The sequence below is a fragment of the Vespula pensylvanica genome, chromosome 9, assembly GCF_014466175.1.
Source record: "Vespula pensylvanica isolate Volc-1 chromosome 9, ASM1446617v1, whole genome shotgun sequence".
Lineage (NCBI taxonomy): Eukaryota > Metazoa > Arthropoda > Insecta > Hymenoptera > Vespidae > Vespula > Vespula pensylvanica.
Genome location: NC_057693.1, coordinates 1636107 through 1648672, shown reverse-complemented (window position 1 = coordinate 1648672; position 12566 = coordinate 1636107). Strand labels below are relative to the sequence as shown.

At 26.5% G+C, this 12566-nt stretch overlaps 3 protein-coding genes across 4 annotated transcripts; 2 read left to right on the top strand and 1 right to left on the bottom strand.

The window, feature by feature from the left end:
- Window positions 1–40: 40 nt before the first annotated feature.
- LOC122631588 (another transcription unit protein) lies at window positions 41–3161 on the top strand. Its single transcript, XM_043817470.1, has 6 exons — window positions 41–500; window positions 806–1414; window positions 1486–1853; window positions 1976–2563; window positions 2664–2859; window positions 2940–3161. The coding sequence occupies exons 1-6, from the start codon at window positions 455–457 to the stop codon at window positions 3110–3112; spliced, it is 1980 nt and encodes a 659-aa protein (XP_043673405.1). The 5' UTR covers window positions 41–454; the 3' UTR covers window positions 3113–3161.
- LOC122631589 (glycerol-3-phosphate acyltransferase 3-like) lies at window positions 2979–9416 on the top strand. 2 transcript variants are annotated; one of them, XM_043817471.1, is made up of 12 exons: window positions 2979–3120; window positions 3272–3353; window positions 3460–3683; window positions 6140–6427; window positions 6556–6696; window positions 6802–6936; window positions 7732–7753; window positions 7855–8156; window positions 8439–8554; window positions 8638–8779; window positions 8910–9118; window positions 9205–9416. In XM_043817471.1, the coding sequence occupies exons 2-12, from the start codon at window positions 3314–3316 to the stop codon at window positions 9290–9292; spliced, it is 1707 nt and encodes a 568-aa protein (XP_043673406.1). In that variant the 5' UTR covers window positions 2979–3120; window positions 3272–3313; the 3' UTR covers window positions 9293–9416. The 2 variants fall into 2 exon arrangements, with proteins under 2 accessions (XP_043673406.1, XP_043673407.1); XM_043817472.1 differs by lacking the exon at window positions 7732–7753 and having other exon boundaries at window positions 7923–8156.
- Window positions 9417–10479: 1063 nt separating this feature from the next.
- On the bottom strand, window positions 10480–12494 carry LOC122631492 (39S ribosomal protein L43, mitochondrial). Its single transcript, XM_043817226.1, has 4 exons — window positions 12263–12494; window positions 11970–12076; window positions 11702–11907; window positions 10480–11609 (listed from the first exon to the last, which is right to left on the bottom strand). Exons 1-4 carry the CDS (start codon window positions 12397–12399, stop codon window positions 11472–11474), a joined length of 588 nt encoding a protein of 195 aa, XP_043673161.1. The 5' UTR covers window positions 12400–12494; the 3' UTR covers window positions 10480–11471.
- Window positions 12495–12566: the final 72 nt, after the last annotated feature.

The following is a 12566-nucleotide window of genomic DNA, read 5'->3' as shown; positions in this document are numbered from 1 at the left end:
TTGTAAGTTTATTGTTAGTAAATAAATTTTCTTAGTGCTCATGTTTAAGATTTTATTATCTTGATTAATTTGTTAAATTTTTTTATAACGTTATTGTATCCTGTTAAATAAAAATATAAGAACGAATTAAGATTGTCCTCAACGAAATATTGATAATGCTAATCACGTGATCATAACACGTTTTAACATATGCATTACAAGTAAGACCAATAGGACATGAAAACGCTACATTTCTCAGCGTAAGGACAAACAATAATTGTTCTTGTACATTTTTGTTACATGTCATTTAATTTCATTTGTTTAAATTTGAATTAATAATATAAATATTTTGTGAAAATGAAGTATAAAAAAATGATTGATTAAAGTCTCTAATATATGATACTGTCAATCTTGTCGTGATTTATTTCTATTTAGAGATTTAATAATTTGATTATAGTGCGTTTATTTATTAAATATGTCGCCAGTACAGGAAAGTTTAAGAGATTCGAGCGGAGATTCTGGTACGTATTTTAATCTTAAAAGTTTTGTAGAATCATCTTTATTGACACTGTCTATCTTTCATAACATGGTTTCATTCATAGTGTTTATTTTTATTAACGAATAAAATATATGTTTACGAGGACTTTTAATATAAATAAATATGTTTTAAACGATATATATATATATATGTTTTATATATATTTCATTTTATATTAAATTTGTTACGGCACAATTATTTCAAATTAATGTCTACTTTTTAATGTGCTCAAATTAAATAATAATGTACAATTAACATAACTACATTAATTCTAAATTATTACCATAGGTTCAGATTCTGATAACGCTTCTGTTTCATCAAGATCAAGTGTAAAATCAACTAGATCAGATGCAAGTAGAAGATCAGACGCTAGTAGGAGATCAGATGAAAGTAGAAGGTCAGATATAAGCAGGAGATCTGATGGAAGTAGAAAATCAGATGCAAGTAGAAAGTCAAATGCTAGTAGAAAATCAGATGTAAGTAGAAAGTCCGATATAAGTATAAAATCAAATGGAAGTAAAAGATCAGATAGAAGCAGAAGATCAGATGACAGCAGAAAGTCAGATGAAAGTAGAAAGTCAGATGGAAGCAGAAAGTCAGATGGAAGTAGAAAATCAGATGGAAGTAGAAAGTCAGATGGAAGCAGAAAATCAGATGGAAGCAGAAAGTCAGATCGAAGCAGAAAGTCAGATGGAAGTAGAAAATCAGATGGAAGCAGAAAGTCAGATGGAAGTAGAAAATCAGAAGGAAGTAGAAAATCAGAAGAAAGTAGAAGATCAGAAGAAAGTAGAAAGTCAGATGAAGGAAATGAATCAAAGGTATTAGATTCGAGAAAGTCTCAAAGTCCTAAGGAAGATAGAAGTGATAATGAATCTGAAAAATCTTTTGTTGCAGCTGGTCAGTAAAATTTATTTATGTGAAATATATTTGTTTCTATTTGTTCTATCAATTTATATTTTTTGTTTTAGGTAATGAAAGTGCTAAGTCTGATGATAGTGATTTAGAAGAATCTAAAAAGCGCAAAACTAGTGATTCAGAAGAAACAAAAAATATTAAAAAGCATAGAGCTGTAATAGGTTCAGACTCTGATAATGAAGATACAGAAAAAGATAAAAAAGATAGTGTAGCTCCAACAGCAGATGCCTTATTTGGTGATGCAAGTGATATTAGTACTGATGATGAGAAAGAGAAAAAGGAAACTGAAGATAAAGAAAAACGTGAAAGCCGAAGTAGAAGCCGAAGTAAAAGCCGAAGTAGAAGTAGAAGTAGAAGTCTTAGCAGAGGAAGATCTGATAGCGGTGGGGAAGGACCAAGTCATCAACCTGTTATTGAAGATGTATGATCATAAACTTATTTCATTGAATATATTCTACTTTATTGAATATACTCACAAAAATATATATTTTATATGATTTTCTTTTTATTCTAACAGATATATTTTACATATTTTTATTACAGGATGAGAAAGATAAAGAAGATGAACCAGAACCACCACCAGAAACTAGGATTGATGTGGAAATTCCAAAAATATCTACGGATTTAGGCAGAGAAATACATTTTGTCAAGCTTCCTAATTTCTTATCTGTAGAAACTAGACCATTTGATCATGATACTTATGAAGATGAGATCGATGAGGAAGAAACTTTAGATGAGGAGGGTAGAGCTCGATTAAAACTCAAAGTTGAAAATACAATAAGATGGAAAGAAGTCTTTGACGAGGAAGGAAGAGTTGCACATGAGAGTAATGCTAGGTTTGTTAAATGGTCAGATGGCAGTATGTCATTGCATTTGGGATCTGAAATATTCGATGTATATAAGCAGCCCTTACAGGGTGATCATAATCACCTTTACATACGACAAGGTACCGGGCTACAAGGACAAGCAGTGTTCAGAACGAAATTGACCTTCCGTCCTCATTCAACCGAGTCCTTTACACATAGAAAAATGACAATGTCTTTAGCAGATAGATCACAAAAAACATCTGGTATTAAAGTTCTTTCTCAAGTGGGAATGAATCCAGATCAAAATAGATATGAAATGATAAAGGTTGGGATGAAATATTTTTATGTTAATTTTAGTTATTTTATCATTAATTGTTTTTTTGATAAAATAAAAAAATTAATAAATAATTGTTTACGAATTTTAGAAAGAAGAAGAGAAATTGAGAATGGCTATGCGTGTTCAAAGTAAGACGAAAAAATCTGCTAGTGGGGGTCGAAGCACAGGAAGAGCTTCTACTGGATACGGTGTAGATGCTTATCATGACGACGCTTCTGAAGATGAAGGTGCTATTTCTCTTGCAGCTATAAAAAATAAATATAAAAAGGGTGCTACTACTAAAGGTATATATTTTAGTATATTATACTATATTACAATGTGGTTTCTTTTTAATATTTATGATAATTTCATTCTTTTATTTTAGCTGCATCGAATATTTATTCTTCCGATGAAGAAGGTTCAGACTTTGAAACTTTGAGACCAAAGAAAAATATAAAAGGAAAAGTACTTAAAGATTCTGACGAAGAATCTAACTCTGAAAGTGCTTCAGCAAGCGGTGGAGAGGATGATAATCAAGCGGATAATACTAGCGATTAAATAATTTTGTAATTACTGGCAAATAATAAAATAACGTTATATACGCATATACATATTTTATAAATATAAATCTTTTGCGAATTATTCATATGCTATTTATTAGAAAATTTTTTTTTAACGCGTTAAATAAATTAAAAATCTTTATTTTTACTGTTTCAGAGCTTCAAAAATTTCCCTTCTACTATCATTAAAATATTAAGAATGAGAAATAAGTTTGATGTTACAAGGTTAATAATCATTGGTAAGTACTTTTCATGTTTACTCGATAGATGGCGCAGTGTTATCTTTTAAAAGGAAGCTGTCTGACTGAAGGTTTACAATCTAGATTATTGACTTCCTTTTCAAAGGTTTAATGTACGAAGATAAGGTACACGAAACTACTCGCGACAGTGCTCGACAGTACTCGATAGTTAGCAAAATGGCGTTCCCATGGATGGTGATTTCATTCGCGTTTTCTTTGCTATTGACACCGTTCCTTATGTTTTTACTTGCTATTATATTTCTGGCATCCATCGGCAAATCACTTGGTGTTCGCAGATTATACGTAAAACTATTATTAGCACTTTTTGAGGTAAGTCAACCAGTAAAAATAGAGGAATCATGTTTTAAATAGTTAGTTTCTTTCGTGAGCCAATTTGAATCTAAGCTTGACTAAATTTCTATCTATTTTTATGTGAACAATATCAATGGATCAGTATTAATTAAAGAAACTAATTTTGTTATATCATGCAATTTTCTTCTGAGAAAGGTTATGTTTGTTTCGTTGTTTCTCGTGATTCAAGCATTAAATTGTGAAAAACGTATGGAAGCGATTTTTTTTTTTATAACCTTGAATAGAAATAAATTTAGTGATAGGTTTCCACGATGATATCGTATATTTTATAATGATTTTAGAAAGATTTAGTTTTATTTAACCTAAAAATAATTATAATATCATTTATACGTTTATCTCGATTAAAAGTACTCTTATGACGTATTAATGTTAAAATACTAAAATATAATATCTTATGAGAATGCATCAATATATTGATATTCAAATTTTTATTGATATCTAAATTTATCAAATTTGCACTATAGTAGTATCATCAGTTAATATTGTTTGAAATATCGCGCTATTTATGTGTTAAAATATAGTATACCTATTAATTATATGATTACAAAATATTGCAAACTATTTAATTATGGCGATGTGAATAGTTAGATCGAAAAAATAAAATTTGAAAATCGATGTTGATTTGTAGTAAATCCACGTTTCAATGACATTGCTATTCATCTAATGACCGTCGTTTTATTTTTTTGAATTCATAATTCTTCGCATTCAATTAATATGGATCGTAAAAATACGTTGTGTATAATTATCTCTAAACATATAATTTAATGTTTTTGTTCTGTAAATGATCGTGAAAGAAATTTTTCTAAAAAAGATATCCGAGATAGAAAATATTGAAAAATGTAAATGTGAGATAAATCGATCTTGATTATTGAAATAATGAAATATCGGAATGAAACATGTAGAAAATGCTCTTATATCTACATAAAGAAGACATATGTTTTTTATTATCTTAGTAATTGTGATGTTATCAGTGCTACTTGTTCGTTCTCGATTTCTTAAATAATACGTCATCGTTTTTTTTTTTTTTGCATATATTTGCTTTATAAATATTCTATATCAGTTTTTTAATCATATTTATATCGTATACATTAAAATAAATGAGAATATTTTGCATATTCAAATACTTCAAAGTTTCAATTTGATATCTCTTACGAAATCACTGCGTGATTCTACCATTGATAAGTTAGTACTCATTTATAATGTTAGACTTCGACTTCTTGAGAATATGATTACCTTGACTATCTTATAGAACTCCCTCCTATTCGTTTCGTATATATGTAGAAATGAAAAAAACTATAAATAAGAATATAGAATTATTCGTTGTCAGTTTTATTTTAATAACGAATAATTCTTATCCTATTTAAATTCTATTTCTATTCGCATTTGAAGAAATATTAATATATATATATATATATATATATATATATATATATATATATATATATACGTGTTCAAAAACACAAATATACGTGTTGATAAAAACACGATAAAATAAATGTTTATGCAATATGAAGAAATTATGTAAAAATTTTGGAAAAGTGTGGCGAAATATGTAAAAGAAATGCGTAAAAAAAAAAAAAATCAAAACAGAGACATATCGTTTTTAAGCGGGAACGAATCGTATTTTATCATTTGTTTATTTCTAAAATATAATAAAATAATATTTTAAGGATAAATTATTAAAAACAAAGCAAAGAGAATAATGATAAAGTTTGGTTCAAGGCTCACTTTTTTTTTAATCTCTCGATAAACATTATATCTATTGATCAAGTCTTTGTGAGAAAAAGATTCGAAATGATCTTTAAGACAGATGTAAAAATGTTTTCTTCTTTTTTCTTTTTTAATTGTAAAACTTTATAAAAGATAATATATTATTTAAATTCAATTTCATTCGTTATCGTAGAATATTATATTTGATTTACGCTTCGATGTAAAATCATATGTATTATGTGGTTTACCTATCCATATTTGCACGTGATGAACAAAGGTTACTTCAATATAACGGTAATCAGTCCGTGAGTTTATAACTATTCTAAATGGATATGGCTTATGGATCGGTGTCTAAAAGAGATTCTCCTTTGATATCGAACCATGTAGAGATTAATGCAGATAAATGATCTAACCTCTTAAAAGAAACATGAATGAAAAACAAATTAAATTAAATTAAACTAAATTACATTAAAATAAGATAAAATAAAATAAAAATATGAAATCTTTTTTTTCAAATCGTAGTTTAATATTTTTCTTATGCGATATAAATTAATTTTTGTTTATTATGAATATTTTTTTATCATTATAATATTTATTGGTTATTAGATATTATTATCTTTTTGTCTCTCATAATTTATTTTTGTCAATATTTGATATATAAATATAAGGAAATTTGATGGATTTATTATTGTAATTGATTACAGTATGGTAGGCAGAATATAGAAAAAGAAAGAAATAAAAATAATACCTTGGAAGAAGAGGAGGAGCATGAATCTATTACAAGAAATACACAGCAAAAATTAAACAAGCATTCCATGGATAAGGAATTTCAAATACAAAATGGAATTATGAGTAATAATCAAGTCATAGCTAGATCAACAGATTTGATTCTATTACCTGAGCCAGAGATGCAAAATAATAAAAACCATGTAGGTGAACATACAACTGAAAAAATTGAGGAAATTTCAAAGGATGTAGATAGCAGTAAGGAGGTAAATTGCTTTTTTAGGGATTATATTTATAAGTACTTATAAGTCTATTAGAAAAATTATAAAATTATATTAAAAAATAATAGTTATATCTAACATAAGAAAATTTGTTTACATGTGTCTTTCTTTAGAATACTCTTATACGACGCAATTCTTTTGAAGCCCTCAAAAAAGGATTTGAACCAGCTATTTGCTTAGATTACATCAGAGCTGGAGTAGAGGCCATTATTGAAGATGAAGTAACTTCACGTTTTGAAGCAGAAGAACTAAAGGTAAAAATATTCATTTTGTACATATTCTCTTAGTTATAAGAAATGTAAAATGATAATCTCATATTTATGATTTATTGCTTTTTTATTATTTTTTAATATTTACAGAATTGGAATCTTCTCACGCGGACAAATAGGCATTATGAATTTATATCTTGGAAATTAACAGTAATATGGATGTTTGGATTTTTTATGCGATATTGTTTTCTTCTACCTTTGAGAATATTCATCTGTTGCATAGGAGTAAGTTCAACCAGTTTTATATTTTCATTCTTTATAATTATTTAAGGTAGCATAAAACAAGTATATATTTCAGAAAGTTGGCCTAAATACTATATTTATTTTTAATATAAGTAATATTATTACAGGTATGAGAAGTAATGATGTTTCAGTTGTGTATAATTTTATATAATAAGTTTAAAACATAAATTCTCTCTATATATCATCTTATTATAGATCAAGTATTAGATTGTTACATAAAAGTGTTAAATTTACACAATTCCATATAATATAATTTTTATATGTTTTTACTATGTATCAAAAATTGAACTTCACTAATAATGAAGTTTCTTAGGTACTTTATCCTCACAACATATTTAGTTGGATTCTTGCCAAACAATTTTATAAAACGTTGGGCAAATAACCAGACATTTCTTATTACATTTAGACTCATGTTTCGATTTGGATACACAGTCCAGAAAACAAACCAGAAACTGGAAATAGTTAATTATACCTCCATTAATGACGTTTGTATCTTAAGCACACGAACAAGTTTTGAATTGGTAAATGAATATATAAATTTGCAAGCTTAAGAATAAATACATAATAAATATAATAATATAATACAGTAAATATATCTATATTGTCACTAAATATTTTTTTTATTAGTTGTGGATATAAAATTATAACTTTTTGCTTCTGATTTATACATACAACATATTTTTATTATTATATATATCATGATAATCAATAATTACTATTTATAAATTTGTTGTTGCATATTTAGCATAATCATTATTTTTTTACATATTGTTCAAGTTGACTACTAGAGATTCCATTTGTGAGTACAATCTTTTAAAGATATTTCTCATTTACCTTGTCAAAGTCATTACAAATTCGTAAGTGTTACAGGTAACAGTATCCTGTAACTTTGCTTTACAGGTAGTATCTACACAGCAACTATTCAGAGGGATTCGTCGTTTCTCAGGTGCAAAGCTTGTGGTTTACAGGTGATGTGGCTGACAATGTGCACAGCAGTAGTGGGCTACATTCCAGAGGGTAGCTTCAAACGATGGCTCAACTACAAAGTCTCCATAATGTGCTTTGCTGTATTATCCAGTGCTTTGTCTTCAGTCATTACTTACCACCATCCAGAAAATCGACCAGTCAGAGGCATTTGTGTAGCTAATCACACATCTCCTATCGATGTACTCGTACTTATGTGTGATAATTGTTATTCTTTGGTATGTTTTATCATTCATCGTATATTTACAGATGTTTAGTTTGGAAATAATTAATATGATAGATAATGTATTGATTATATTAAATTCATTAAAAAGTTTTTTTTTGTAATATATATTAAATGATATATAATTATTATATATTATCTAATATGTACTAAGTTGGTATTATCTAGAGAGAGACATAACAAGTATTTTTTTGTGTTTTTGTCTTCTGTACTTATTTTGATAATTAATCGATCATTATTATATAATTATTTTAATTAGTAATTAATCCGATTATAGATAGGTCAGAGGCATGGTGGATTCTTGGGGATTTTACAAAGAGCACTTGCTCGTGCTTCTCCACATATATGGTTTGAACGTTCTGAAGTAAAAGATAGAGAAGCAGTTGCAAGAAGGTAAAAAAATGATATATTTCTATTATTTTCTAAAATTCGTATTATAATCTAGTAAAATAATCGTTATATTACATTATATTTAGATTAAAAGAACACGTATCAGATCCCACTAATCCACCAATACTGATTTTTCCTGAAGGAACTTGTATTAACAATACGTCTGTTATGCAATTTAAAAAGGGTAGTTTTGAAGTAGGTGGTGTCATTTACCCTGTTGCAATCAAGGTAATGTGTTTATATATAAATATATATATTATTTTTAGTGATTTATATACTATATATGTACATATATATGGGTGTCCTCATAGGCATTTCTAGAAATTTTAAGTATTTTTATTATGGATTTTTTATATAGTACGATCCACGATTTGGTGACGCATTTTGGAATAGCAGTCGTTACTCAATGTTACAGTACTTGTATATGATGATGTCTAGTTGGGCTATAGTTTGCGAGGTTTGGTATTTACCTCCAATGTACAGAAACGAAGGAGAGAGTGCCATTGATTTTGCAAATAGAGTAAAATCAGTTATAGCAAGACAGGGCGGACTTGTCGATTTACAATGGTAAACTAAAATTAAAAAACGAATTAATATTAAATTGTAGACAAAATTATTATTGGTTAGCATACACATATTTTTTTTATTATTAGGGATGGCCAACTTAAAAGAATGAAACCAAAGAAAGAATGGAGGGAGAAACAACAAGAAGAATTCAGTAAACGCCTTAAAGTTGAATAAACATGCATTCCTTCTAGTCACATCATTTTTTGAATAGCACGTGATACTTCATTGAACCAGATATTTTTTGTCTGCATTGTTGTTTCACCTACTTGTGTCATCTTTATAAATATTTATAACATTGTGCGCGTAATTAACGTTGTAATCGAACTTATTTGTATCTTCAAATATGGAACATTGCACTTTCATTTACTGTATCAGATATGATATATATATTATCATCTCAGCATTTTGTTATCAGAGTATCAGCATCTCCAGAATTTCTTAATACATAATCTTTAATTACATCTTTTATAAATATAAGGTTGAAAGTAGCTGATAATCTTTATTATTAAATATTCAACATTTTTATTTTTTCACTGAGTGTAAAACATCTATTAATATATAATATTTATTTCCAATATATATTTTTTGAAGACCGTAATAATTTCTATGCAAATATATTTTTTATGATAAATAAAGCGTAAAAATATTTTCTTATAAAGGAAGTATTTTATATGTTCAATAAGTAACCTTATAAAAATAAATAATTTAAAAGTGCAAGAACCATATTTGTAAGTTTTAGGCATTGAAATTTTATTTATATGTTATGAAAAGTGTAGTATTGTTTTGCTTGTGTGAGTGTATGTTTCAATTTACACAAAACTACTATATATATATATGTATATGTGCAGACGTACATACATACATACATACATACATACATATATATATTTTAATAATAGTAATTATTCTGTTGTTTTGATATAATTTGAATTAAAAAAAAATTCAATAAATAATTTAATTATATATAAAATATTGATACAAAACATCAAATTTTAATAATTTCATATTGTGTGGAAATAATAGAGAAAAATATTTCTTTATTCTCTGTTGTTTTCTTAAAAATGAATAAAAAATATTGTTTTTATTACATTACTTGATTATTTCAATATTGTTTGTGTGACAACATATAAGAATGTAAAATATAATTTGTCTATCATATCTCTATTACTAAAATTGAACATTAATGCTTTTTATTTTATAGAAATAGTAAATATACGTAAAAGTTAAAATTTCTTTAGTTTATAAACTAAAGAACTTACTTATATGTATAAGGTGTTATCTACATTTGACGAATTAATTTCATGATGAAATTTATAAATATTTACATCTTTATAGTTACTAGTCAGCAAATATTTTTTATACGAATGGCAGCACAACAATCGTAAATTTTATACAGGAATTTAGGAATTATATTGTTATGTGAGACAAAGGACGTTAATTTTTTTTTTCTAATTATAACATACATTTAACTATATTAATAATTTGTATAACCTATGTAGTAACAAAAACATATTGTTGTGTAATATTTCATACTTATAGAAGATAAAAGTTAAATGAAATAGGATTCATTATTTCTATATATGTATTTTAAAATTAAGAAAGTAAATAGTTTTTAATAGGAAAGTTTGATTTACAAAGATTGTTTAAACAGAACAACTACATTCTGTAATGAGATTAATCTCTATGTATATTTATTTATTCTATGATGGCTTTTTATATATTTATTCTTTTAGAAATGACATTTTTAATGTATACATCACAATTCAAGTTTTATATGAAAAATGTCGAAATATATTTTTGTAGGAGTAAAATATATAAGTAGTTGTATATTAAAAGTTTCATATAGATATGTGTCTATTCAAAGAGAAAATCACATGTCTAATTGAAATTTTATTTTATAAAATTACTAAGAATAGATACATCTATATGTATCAGATTATGTATGTATCTCTGTGCTTAGAAAAAACTCACAGAATATACTACCTTTTATGATATTTTCTCTGTTTTGGCCTTATACTTTACATTTTACATAAATTCATCAAATCTACTTGAATAAATAAATTACAAACATGTTAAAGAAATATGTACATTTACAAATGATAACAAAATTTTTTTAAATTAAAAATGTTGGTTTAATCGTTTACTGTCATTGAAATTGCTTATATTAAAAGTAATTTCTAAAATATAATGCATTAACAAATCAATGAATTTAAAAACTGTATTTATAATATTTTATAAATCCGATAAAGGAATTATAAAATAATTATTTCTTACAATAACTTATATACATGTATTTAAATTTTCATCACATCTAGCATTGTTATTCTAGATCATTTTAATTTTATGTTTCATATTAAGCAGATCCTTCTGAAGTGTTTCTTTGGTTTTCAGTTTTTTGTTCTTGTTGTTCACCTATTTGCTGAGCTTTATATAATTCAATTAATTGTTCAGTAGCAGTTGGTTCGGTTTTAATAGCTGAGCCAATTTCTTTCTACAAAAACAATATATCCAAGTTTTAAATATATGTACAATGAAATAAATATTTTTATTAAAGTTGAGGTATAAAAATTTTACTATATTTACATTAGGAAACTGTACTAGATTATGGCTTGGATCTTTAAATGTAAGAGGTGTCCATGGTCCTTGAATAGAAGGAAATTCTGTATGCCATAATTTTCTTAAACGTAGTTTTGTACCATCATGAAATTGAGTACGTAACAATTCCATCCACTTTACAATGTCTTCTCTACTATAGTTACTAACATTCATCCATTGTTTTTCTCCATTTACTATAAAGGATACAATATTTATTATATTTATAATACGAACAAAATAATATTGGCATACTTACAATATTCTGCAGTTATTACTGGTGTTCTATGTCGTCTTGGTTTTACATAGACAACAATGCCAGAGTTTTTGCTTGCATAATCTACTAAATCGTGTTCTAAAAAGTCTCTGAATAAAATGTAAAACATCGCTTTTACATATATGTAATTATTGAATAACCTCTTTCTTTTTTATATATTAAAATCAATAATATAATAAATATTGTTTTGCTATAATAAATGTGTTATACTTTCCTTTGATCTTTAAAAATAAATTCATTCCAATACTTACATAAAAAAGGAAAGTATAACCTACCTCATTCCTTTACTTGCACCATGAGTTTTGCAAAACTTTAATGTCACCCTTTGTAATTGACATACATAACGTCCAATTCCAAGTCCTAAAGGAGCTCGCGGGAATCCAGACTTAAGAAATAGTACTTTGTTTGACATTCTGAATTAATTCAAATAATTTGATCATACATACAAAAACAAGAATCTCTGCACATTCCAAATCGTATAGTAAATCGAACTACGTATACTAGCACATGGATAGTAAGAGAAGCTGTCGACTGCCGATCGGTATTGCAGTTTTCGAATTATTTAATTCAGTCGATTAT